Source organism: Panthera uncia, chromosome X, assembly GCF_023721935.1.
Source record: "Panthera uncia isolate 11264 chromosome X, Puncia_PCG_1.0, whole genome shotgun sequence".
Lineage (NCBI taxonomy): Eukaryota > Metazoa > Chordata > Mammalia > Carnivora > Felidae > Panthera > Panthera uncia.
In genome coordinates, this window is record NC_064817.1 from 90,013,486 (window position 1) to 90,025,699 (window position 12,214).

The following is a 12,214-nucleotide window of genomic DNA, read 5'->3' on the forward strand; positions in this document are numbered from 1 at the left end:
TCATATTTTGAAAAACACATTATTCTGAGAGGAGGTCTATAGTTACAAAAAGGTTTAGAACCCTTGCCCTAGATTCTTTTCTGACCCTCCTTCTCTTTCCACAACAGTTCTTAAAAGATCATGACCTTATAATTTCCCCTTATAAGAAAAGTCCTGTCCCCAGCTCACACCTGTCTCCTGAGTTCTAAACACCTATATTCACATAGAATTTCATACTGATCCTCAATGCGGGCTTCGAACCTGACACAATCCAGAGTCCACTACCTTCCCTGCCACAATCTTGCTCCTTCACCTATGGTCCTATGCTTAGTGGCAACCCCACCCACCTGAGGACACAAACCAGAAACCTGCCATTGTTTGTTGACTCTTTCCTCTCCCTCACGTACCCTATCCGATCAATCACCATGTCTTATTGATGGAACTTCCTAAATATCACAAAATTGGTTTATTTCGCTTAATCCTTCCTACTTCTCCCTTAGTTTAGACTCTCTTCTTTCCTTTGCATAATAATATCTTTCTTACCCGTTACAAGAGACCTGAGGCCCCCTTCTACCCAAGCGTTCACTTTCAGCCTCGGGACCCGGCAGTCCGTTTATTCTCAGGTTCTCAGACCCTTGTTCCGTTGCCCATTGTCTTTTTCTCCTGAGTCTCCAAACTCTCCCTCCTAAATATTTTCCCGGCAACACAGAAGAGTGTTCAACTTATTGTCTTGTTAAGAAAACCTTACTATCTCCATTCATCTAACTACATTCACGCTCCTTATGTCTTATGGCTTCACAGAATCAACAAATATCCACTTAAATCATTTTGTACATCAAGTTAACAACTCGGCTCTTTTGCCATCGATCAGTTATTTCTTCTTTCTAGTTATTCCTCTTTCCCCTTTTCAGGTAGGCCTTGATCGTTTCTACCACCCACTCATACTATCATCTCTTCCAATAGAAAGTAACAGGCATTTTTAATTCCTAGTGTAACTCTTCCAGTTGTTTCTGACTCTGCCTCCTCAGGGACCTTACTCCATCACCTGTTACTTTTCTTTTTCGTATCTGTAAGTTCTTCCACTTTGCTGGCTTTCACCCCTAACAATGTAAGCACATTATTGGACTTGAAATATAGGCTTAGTGTTTTCAAATGATTTAGTCATCCTGCTCTTCCTGGTGCACAGAGGAAGGAGCTTAGACGGGCAGATTTTCTTTACGAATGCAAGTTTCTCTAACAAAAAGGTAACTTCTAATTTTTCTTTTTTTTTTTTCAATATATGAAATTTATTGTCAAATTGGTTTCCATACAACACCCAGTGCTCATCCCAAAATGTGCCCTCCTCAATACCCATCCCCCACCCTCCCCTCCCTCCCACCCCCCATCAACCCTCAGTTTGTGCTCAGTTTTTAACAGTCTCTTATGCTTTGGCTCTCTCCCACTCTAACCTCCTTTTTTTTTCCTTCCCCTCCCCCATGGACTTCTGTTAAGTTTCTCAGGACCCACATAAGAGTGAAAACATATGGTATCTGTCTTTCTCTGTATGGCTTATTTCACTTAGCATCACACTCTCCAGTTCCATCCATGTTGCTACAAAGGGCCATATTTCATTCTTTCTCATCGCCATGTAGTATTCCATTGTGTATATAAACCACAGTTTCTTTATCCATTCATCAGTTGATGGACATTTAGGCTCTTTCCATAATTTGGCTATTGTTGAGAGTGCTGCTAGAAACATTGGGGTACAAGTGCCCCCATGCATCAGTACTCCTGTGTCCCTTGGGTAAATTCCCAGCAGTGCTATTGCTGGGTCATAGGGTAGGTCTATTTTTAATTTTTTGAGGAACCTCCACACTGTTTTCCAGAGTGGCTGCACCAATTTGCATTCCCACCAACAGTGCAAGAGGGTTCCCGTTTCTCCACATCCTCGCCAGCATCTATAGTCTCCTGATTTGTTCATTTTGGCCACTCTGACTGGCGTGAGGTGATATCTGAGTGTGGCTTTGATTTGTATTTCCCTGATGAGGAGCGACGTTGAGCATCTTTTCATGTGCCTGTTGGCCATCCGGATGTCTTCTTTAGAGAAGTATCTATTCATGTTTTCTGCCCATTTCTTCACTGGGTTATTTGTTTTTGGGGTGTGGAGTTTGGTGAGCTCGTTACAGATTTTGGATACTAGCCCTTTGTCCGATATGTCATTTGCAAATATCTTTTCCCATTCCGTTGGTTGCCTTTTAGTTTTGTTGGTTGTTTCCTTTGCTGTGCAGAAGCTTTTTATCTTCATAAGGTCCCAGTAGTTCATTTTTGCTTTTAATTCCCTTGCCTTTGGGGATATGTCGAGTAAGAGATTGCTACGGCTGAGGTCAGAGAGATCTTTTCCTGCTTTCTCCGCTAGGGTTTTGATGATTTCCTGTCTCACATTCAGGTCCTTTATCCATTTTGAGTTTATTTTTGTGGATGGTGTGAGAAAGTGGTCTAGTTTCAACCTTCTGCATGTTGCTGTCCAGTTCTCCCAGCACCATTTGTTAAAGAGACCGTCTTTTTTCCATTGGATGTTCTTTCCTGCTTTGTCAAAGATGAGTTGGCCATACGTTTGTGGGTCTAGTTCTGGGGTTTCTATTCTATTCCATTGGTCTATGTGTCTGTTCTTGTGCCAATACCATGCTGTCTTGATGATGACAGCTTTGTAGTAGAGGCTAAAGTCTGGGATTGTGATGCCTCCTGCTTTGGTCTTCTTCTTCAAAATGACTTTGGCTATTCGGGGCCTTTTGTGGTTCCGTATGAATTTTAGGATTGCTTGTTCTAGTTTCGAGAAGAATGCTGGTGCAATTTTGATTGGGATTGCATTGAATGTGTAGATAGCTTTAGGTAGTATTGACATTTTGACAATATTTATTCTTCCAATCCATGAGCACGGATAACTTCTACTTTTTCAGAGCTTCTTCTGTGTTTGTGACGTCTCAAAATAATCAACTCGAAATGATCCGTACGCCAAAGAGGCATATTTTGCGATGGCACATTCTGCTACCTCTTGGTAGTAATGCGGTCCTATTTCAGTGCTATCTTCGATTTCACTTCCTCATGCCCTCAGCCATGTTGCAGTTAAATCCTAAGACCTTCCCCACCCACCTCTCCACACGTTCTCATCCACGTGTATCTCACAAGCCCTGAACATTCCTCTCGTTCCTCAGGCTCCTGGCCTGTCTTCTCTTGCTTTCCTGCTACAGTCTTCCTCCTTTAGTTCAACTTCCCTCAAAGTCATTTCCGTTCTCCTTGCCCCTACTTTTGCGATCCTTAACCTTTATTCACACGTGCCCCTGTCCCTACTCTTCTCAAAGCTAAAAAACCCTTGAAGTTCAACATCGACTCCGAACCTGACTCTGAATTTCTTACCATTCTCACTGCACGGACCTCATAGTGATGTACGTACCACAGCACGCTATCAACTCCCATGTGCACGAGACTCATTACTCCACAAGGCAAGGGACCACTCATGTCAGCATGACGTTGTGTGATCCTCCCAAGTGTCCTCGAAAAAATTCCTTTCCATGAAGAACAGCTCATGAAAATAGATGCCTCTGAGATTGCCTTTGAGTTTAATAAGAAGTTGAATTACTGACCATAGCCCTCCAGTTTATAAGAATGTTTTCATTTTGGTGTTGGCTAATTTGTTCCAGGAAATTCATTCTATAAACTCTCTCCCCTCTTTTGTATCACCACTCATTATTTATCTGTTTTCATTATTCCACTATAATTGTTGTCTCTATAATCATCAGGGACCTCCTCATTTTCTTTTTTTTTTTCTTTAATTTATTTTTTTTCAATTTACATCCAAGTTAGTTAGCATATAGTGCAACAGTGATTTCAGGAGCAGATTCCTCAATGCCCCTTACCCATTTAGCTCATCCCCCCCACCCACAACCCTTCCAGTAACCCTATGTTCTCCATATTTAAGAATCTCTTCTGTTTTGTCCCCCTGCCTGTTTTTATATTATTTTTGTTTCCCTTCTTTATGTTCATTTGTTTTGTCTCTTAAAGTCCTCATATGAGTGAAGTCATATGATTTTTGTCTTTCTCTGACTAATTTCACTTAGCATAATACCCTCCAGTTCCATCCACGTGGTTGCAAATGGCAAGATTTCATTCTTTTTGATTGCCGAGTAATACTCTGTTGTATATATACACCACCTCTTCTTTATCCATTCATCCATCGATGGGCATTTGGGCTCTTTCCATACTTTGGCTGTTGTCGATAGTGCTGCTATAAACATGGGGGTGCATGTGTCCCTTTGAAACAGCACACCTGAATCCCTTGGATAAATGCCTAGTAGTGCAATTGCCGGGTCGTAGGGTAGTTCTAGTTTTAGTTTTTTTGAAGAACCTCCATACTGTTTTCCAGAGTGGCTGCACCAGCTTGCATTCCCATGTTTTTGTTTTTAAATGTATGTCTATTTTGAGAGAGAGCAAGGGAGCAGGGGAGGGACAGAGAAAGAGATTACCAAGCAGGCTCCATGCTGTCAGTGCAGAGCCGGACGCAGGGACACAGGGCTTGATCTCATGAACTGTGAGATCGTCACCTGAGCCGAAATCAAGAATCGAATGCTTCATGGACTGAGCCACTCGGGCGCCCCTCTTTTTAGGTTTGACAATCATTTTCAAAGACAGAGGCAATGTTTTAAGTTCTAGACTTCTCTGGGGCATTTGACTCTGCTGATACCTTCTTCAGAACATTCCATCCCTTTGCCTGCTTTGACATAATTCTTCAGTCACACTAAATTACCACCATGCTGCTGATACCCATTTTGCAAATTGTGCTCCTGATAATTTTGATCTTACCAGAAGAGATTAAAAGAAGTTTTTCAGACCAGATTCACACATGTGAACGTACTTGCATTGACGACTACATAGCGATGACTGACCCGCTGACGGTAATTGTAAGAGACTATCAGTTGTAAGACGCATCATGCTTTCAAACACGTTAAAATCTGAAAGAAATTGTGCATCTAAGAATCATTGGCATATGGTATTATTACCTGATAGTTCGAAGAGAATTGATCTGTGTTGCTTGAATTCGAGGCTTTGCAAAACAGTGTGAACATGTTTACACATTTTCTGAATTTACTTGCCTTATTTGAAGTAAATGATCTTACCAAGTTATTTTATGGCTTTTATGAGGTTGGAATGAGATAATGCATGAAAAGTATGTGATGCAGCTAAAACACGAGAGTCAGTGAGTACTCAGTAAATGATAAGAGTAGTTAGTAGCAATAATGATATTTTTAATAAAGACTTGAACTATAACTGTTTCCGAATTCAAAGTTTTTAAAGTGCTAAGACCCTATATGTTTACGGAAAGTATTCTTGTCTCTCTGAGATTCAGTAAGCTTAATAAATAATAATCATTTTTTCAGAGTGCCTTGAGAGCTAAATGAGATAATGCATGCAAAATATTTGCCAGCTGATTGGTTGGAGTAGTACTTGACATTTTCAGCAGAACATGCGTGATAATTTATCTTTGTTGTTTCTAGAATTCTAAAGAAGATTGATAAAGATTCATTGAAGTTAATTTCAGAAAGATTCCTTGCCTCTCGTTAATAATTCCTTCTTTCTATGTTTTTGCCTGCACAGAGTAAGGTAACACATGAAAGTATACAATACTCATAAAATACTTGACTTGGTGTGTGACAAATCGGAAGCAGTCCTTCTCCTTGGCCAACTGAAAGGTTTTAGAAATAAAAATATCAGAGACTGCTCCAATTATACTTACTAAAATCACTTAATTTTTCTGAAGTTAACTTCACCAAATAACATGTGCCTTTCAGAATTTTTGCAAGAATGAGTAAGATAGTGCATGAAGTTCATTGCTATTATCGATATTGTTTATATTTACCTGACATTACACTATCCCCTGAATTTCTACTGATGGACAAATTTAAAGTATGAGAAAGACTTTACACATTTGCTGAACTTAACTCTCCAGGGTTTAAGTAACTTCAGCTATTAACACAGAACAGCAGTTCTCCAACTCAGTGGTATCAGGACCACTTTGTACTCTTTAGAATAATTGAAGATCCCAAAAAGCTTTTGTTTATGTGGATTATATCTACTGATACTTGCTGTATTTGCAATTAAACCTGAGAGATGTTTAAACTATTTATGAACGATTTCCCTTTAAATAACAAGAATGAACCCTGGTAATGTTAACGTTAAATAACATTTTGATGAAAACTATGTTTTGCAGTTTTGAACATCTCTCCCGTGTTTAGTTTTATGGAAAGACAGTTGAATTCTCATACATGTAGCTGCATTCAACTTGTGATGCTTTGCTTGGATTAAAGTGTATGAAGAAAACGCAGTTTTAAAGACAAAGAGCTGGAAAAAGGAAACCTAGCAAACCCTCTCAAAGAATCTCAGAGGCCCCCAAGGTCCTTGAACCACACTTTGAGAACCGCTGACACGTATCTTTAGTTTTTTTTTTAAGTATGGAATAAGATAATCTGTGCAATATGTATTGTTATTAATGCTGCTTCGTTTGTTGCTATTATTTATGATTTCCAGATATCATCAAAAAAACCTTGAGTTTCTTCTTGTTTTGTTGACTGCATTCATGGTTGCTTTAAAAAAAGAAAGAAAGAAAAAGAAAATTAATAATGGCATAAATTTGGTAAAGCGGTTAAGCTACTTTACCAAAGAAATATCTGTGTTACAGAGTCTTTCACCAAATTGAGATAATACCGTTCACATGTATAATATCAGTGATCTGCATGGCTCAGGGCCTGGAACATAAGACAGACTCAAGAAAAGGCAGCTTTAGAATCATTCTGTACTCCATGTACATGGCATTACACAAATAGATGCCACGGAAAAAACTGGACTTACATATCCAATCACAGCTTCAGCTCATCTGGAATCCGTCTTTTGCTATCCTTTGACACAGGCCTATCTTGAGAGCCCAGAGTCCCTTGTGAAAGTGAATAAATCTTTTAACAAACACACTAATCCCGCTGCAGAGCTGGGCTCTGATCCCATGGTCAGTGTGTAAGGCCCTCCCCCAGAGACTTCACGTGTCCCTAGAAGATTGTGCAGCCTTTCCTGTAGGGAGTTGAATCACCACTCCAGCATTTGTTTCCTGAGTGTAGGTTTCTCAGCCCTTATCAGGATTCCTCCAGAGTGAATGTGAATTCCCTAGATCAAGTCTCTAGCCTCAAGCTCTAGTTCCCAAGATGCTGGGGGAAAGGGGTGCGAGAGGGGAGAGGTTGGAAGGGGAGCAGTTCCCCAAACCCCCTCTGGTCTTGCTATAGGATCCTAAGAAAATATGAGTTTTCCCCTCCCAGCACTTGGTCAGAAAAGGGCCTTCTTTCCTACAGTTATATCAAAGTGGTGAGTGTTTGTACTCGGGACCCCGAGTCTTTTGCTCTAGAAGTAATCACTTCCAAGCCTAGCGGTGGCCAGTAAGTCTTGGAGAACTTTATGATCTGGGATCTAATGGCGATTTCGCTGCCTGCTTCAGAAAGGGCCTTGATGTCTTCTTTTTCTCTTCTTAACTTTTAAAATATTACTAAACTTTTGTCATGGAGGCTTTCAAGATTGCAAAAGTAGGTAGAATTATATAAGAAAGACTCATGTGTTCATCATCCAGCTCCCAAATTTATCAATTTATGGACTGTCTGGTTTCACTCCTGTCTCCATTTCCCTTCCATATTATTTTGAAATAAACTCCAGACATCCCAATACTTCATAAATATTTCAGTATGCATGTCTAAAAATACAAGAACTTTTTTTTCGACATAGCCACCGTACCAACATCTCTCTGAAAGATTAATGAACAGTAATGATTTCATATCATGGAAAGGCCAGTCATGGTTCAAAATTTCCAGCTGGGCCATGAACGCTTTTCAAAGTTTGTTGGCATCGAGATTCCAAGAAAGGCCACATATCGTAATTGCTTGATAGGTATTCTAAGACTGTCTTAATCTGCAGGTTCTTCGTCTAGTTTTTTCTCTTGTAAATTATGTTTTGAAGAAGTCCTTCCCTTTTTTTTTTCTTACTTCCCTATTCACTTCTCTAACTCCACAAAACTTCCTGCGACCTAACCCTTCGCTAAAACATTTCATCGAAGATAAGCCACTACTGACTTCCTTCGGGCACACTTGATCTACCCTCTTTCTAAAGACTCCCTTCTTAGTTATGAGTGTCCGAATAAAGGTTCCAACGTTAAGAGCTGGCAACCTGCGTACCTGCCTTTCCGTAACTCCAGAAATGTAACCTGTGTGGTTCTCTCGTGGAGTCTGTAGTCCCAAATGCCTGTTGAAATTCCTCCATGAATTTCATCAAACTTGGTGACAAAGAGCCTCGTCACATCTATTACTGCTTCTCACACCATCACTTGGTCTCTTTCTCTGGGGAAACAAAAGGCCAGTCATTTCAGAAATTCTGCATCTCAGGAAGAGGGCAGACAGATCACTTTCCAAGTGCTCTCTCTTCTTCGTGTCTTCCCAGAGAGTGAACACCAGTCAACGTCCTCAGGGGGCTCTAGCATAGAGCCGCTGACCATTTTTCACTTTTGGTCATCCAGCCAAAAGTCTCCACCCGATGCAGGCTGTTAGGACAGCTTGTACCAAGGGATTTTCGGTTTTCAGATCGGTCACAGTTCTGTATGTGTTCCGTAAAGCCAGCAACAATCTCCGGGAGTGCACTTCTGTCTCCCCTCACAGGTCATAATGTGAATATCTACCAGCCCGGGATGCCTAATAATAATCTCAGATAGGTTCCTAAAAGTGCAATCTGACTTTTCCCAGGCTTCAATGTCCTGGGGGGACACGAGAGAGAATAAATTAACATTAAAACTTGAACTTCAGGGGCACCTGGGTGGCTCAGTCGATTAAGCCTCCGACTTAGGCTCAGGTCATGATGTCACAGTCCGTGAGTTCAAGCCCCGCATCGGGCTCTGTGCTGACAGCTCAGAGCCTGGAGCCTGCTTCGGATTCTGTGTCTCCCTCTCCCTGTGCCCCTACCCTGCTTGCTCTCTCTCTCTCTCTTTCTCAGAAATAAATAAATATTAAAAAACAAAAAACCCTTGAACTTCATTTGCAAGTTATCCCTACTTATCGATGCAGGATCTCTTCAAGATCTACCAGAGAGATTTCTGAAAATTTCCAAGCTTTTCCCTTAGACGGAGGCACAAGATCCCCTTCCACTCCCACCTCCTTGTTGATGTTTCCTACCCCTGAGCCTGTTTATTCATGGAGCTGCTTACCTACAAGGGCTACCTCTCAGTACTCTTAAAAAACAAACAAACAAACAAAATGCTCGAAATTCTAGACAGAAATGAGACTACTGCGTCTCTCCCAATTCTGCATTTTACTCTGCCTCTGGCCGTTGAAATGATGCTGCTTATGCCCAGCGACTCACAGAAACTCTTGCTGAAAAGAGAGCCCTCTCAGTTTCTGCATATAGATCATTCGTGCATAGCGGTCCGATCTCGTCCCGGCAGCACCGCTGAGTGCTATCCTGTTCTCTGCATCTCTATGAACCAGAGCTCCCCAGGCTCTGGCTCCACAGGACTCACACCTAAAATCTCCTCTTCTTACCCTCTTTCCTCAGGAAAGGTGGCAGTGAGCTAAAAATTCATCTCAAACACAGTGGGGGGCCTCGCTGCCTCCGTCGGTTAAGCATCCAATTCTCCATTTTGGCTCAAGCCATGGTCTCACCGTTGGTGGGTTCAAGCCCCTCATTGGGCTCTGCGCTGGCAGCACGGAGCCTGCTTGAGATTCTCTCTGTCTTTCTGCCTCGGCCCCTCCCCTGCTTTCTCTCTCAAAACTAAATAAGTAAACATTTTTAAAAAGAGCTCATCTCAAACTCAGCCCGGCCAACCCTGATAGGCTGTGATGAGTGTCGTAGGCGGTATGCCCATCATTTTTATTGCATGCGGAAGATGACATGCCAACAACACGAACCTCTGAATTTATCAATGACATTGAGTATAGAAGTAACGCATCCATCCACTCAACGATTGTTGAGTGCCCTCTGTGCGCCAGCGCAGTTCTGGGAGCTGGAAATGAAAGGAAGCAGACACGATGCACTCTTACACACAAGCAACAATGGTAATTCCTTGCCTCCCGCACAGAAATGTGGGGGGAAGGCATTCCCCACAGGAGAGAAGCTGCCATTTCCTGAGGCCCGCCTGCTTCTCTTTCACGTGCCTATCAACTCAGGCCATGAATAGCTTTCAACAAAGAATCAGCTCGGAATTTTCTCCGGCAACGTGCGATTGGATGGATGTCTGCGGCTGTACAAACCCGCGCAGCTCTTCAGTGCTCTGTAACAAGACCTTCCCTTCTTCTTCTGTTCCTCCAGGGGTATCAGTTCCTATCCCAGTGATCGGACTGAGAGACGAAGAGAAAGTGTTCGTCAACAACACGACCTGCGTGCTGAACGACCCAAACTTCGTCCTTATCGGGTCCTTCGTCGCCTTCTTCATCCCGTTGACGATCATGGTGATTACGTATTGCCTGACGATCCACGTCCTCCGCCGCCAAGCCCTGATGTTACTGCACGGCCACGTCGAGGAACCGCCCGGAATAAGCCTGGACTGTCTCAAGTGCTGCAAGAGGAACCCCCCCGAGGAAGAGAGCGCTCCCAACCCCAACCAGGACCCGAACCCGCGCCGCAGGAAGAAGAAAGAGCGCCGTCCCCGGGGCACCATGCAAGCCATCAACAACGAACGGAAAGCGTCGAAAGTCCTTGGCATTGTTTTCTTTGTGTTTCTGGTCATGTGGTGCCCGTTCTTCATCACCAATATTCTGTCGGTTCTGTGTGGGAAGGCCTGTAATCAGAAGCTCATGGAGAAGCTTCTGAATGTGTTTGTCTGGATTGGCTATGTGTGTTCGGGCATTAATCCTCTGGTGTACACGCTTTTCAACAAAATTTACCGAAGGGCTTTCTCTAACTATTTGCGCTGCAATTATAAGGCAGAGAAGAAGCCTCCGGTCAGACAGATCCCGAGGGTCGCGGCCACTGCTTTGTCTGGGAGGGAGCTTAACGTTAACATTTACCGGCACACCAACGAACCGGTGGTTAAGAAAGCGGATGATCGGGAGCCCGGTATAGAGATGCAGGTAGAGAACTTGGAGCTGCCGGTTAACTCCTCCAATGTGATTAGTGAAAGGATCAGCAGTGTGTGATTAGCAGTGCGGAAGCGGCAGAGGCCTTTCCTGCGGGAAAGCTGCCAACGTAGGAAAAGGTTCTCTAATTCTTCTGTCGGTCATACCTAATGTAAATATCGTCGTCCGATTTAAAAAAAAAAAAAAAAAAAAGCGTTTTTGTATATAGCTTTGCAACTTTACAATCATGCATACAATAGTGAGATTTAGGGTTCTATATTTACTGCTTATAACAGATGGAGAATAACTTATTTTGATTATTCGATGCGTAAAACGTTGATGTTTCTTCTTTCCCTCCCTCTTTCCTTCCCTCCTTCCCCCGCCCCCCTCTCTCTGTCTCTCTCTCGCCCACTTACTTTTGTGCATAAGGAAATGTCGATGTTCATCTCAGGTGGCGTTTGCGTGAGACCAGAATGATGTACGGGGACAGTGGTTACACTTCAGCCACACCAAAATTGACAATTCGCTGGACTCTTTTCCCGGGTTAACAGTAAATATACGCTTTAAACTCTTGCTCTGCTCATCTACACACATCAACGTAGTAAGATAGGTTCTGCCTTCTGATGACCTTATCACACCTATTCGCGACGTCAAAGGTAGAACTTAGCCTCGTTGTCACATACAGGGGCAAAATTTGACATTGTCAGAATGTCGTGTTGGTATTTTACTGCAATGTCCGTCCCCATAGTGGTCTTTTAACATAGCAGCTGGATGACCAGGACTACGGAAGTGGAAGGCTGATACGAGATATATACACCAATAGCTTTTCACTTCTCAAGGACAATGTTCAAATTCTGATTACAATGCCAAGCAAACTGGAATTAGCGTCTTCATTCTGGTCCTTAGTAAATACCTAATTCTGTGATGAAACTGGGGAATGAGATCCCAGAGTTATTTCCCAATCCAGGATTCAACGTCGATTGGGTTTTGATCTCCGAATCCTGGAAATTCGTGTGCTACACACAAAGTGAAATTTGCATTTTGAGCCTTATTAAAGTATTTTCATAATTATGGTACCTCTGTCTATAGGACCCAATTTAGCAGTCCATTTTTGAGTAAAACTTGCGCAGGAA

General features: G+C 42.5%; 1 protein-coding gene across 1 annotated transcript in view; it reads left to right on the top strand.

The window, feature by feature from the left end:
- The window catches only part of HTR2C (5-hydroxytryptamine receptor 2C), a 155,100-nt gene extending 143,938 nt beyond the window's left edge, over nucleotides 1–11,162 (top strand). The window contains exon 4 of the mRNA XM_049644207.1: nucleotides 10,336–11,162. Within this exon, the coding sequence (XP_049500164.1) occupies nucleotides 10,336–11,162 (827 nt within the window). The remainder of the gene's footprint in view (nucleotides 1–10,335) is intronic.
- Nucleotides 11,163–12,214: the final 1,052 nt, after the last annotated feature.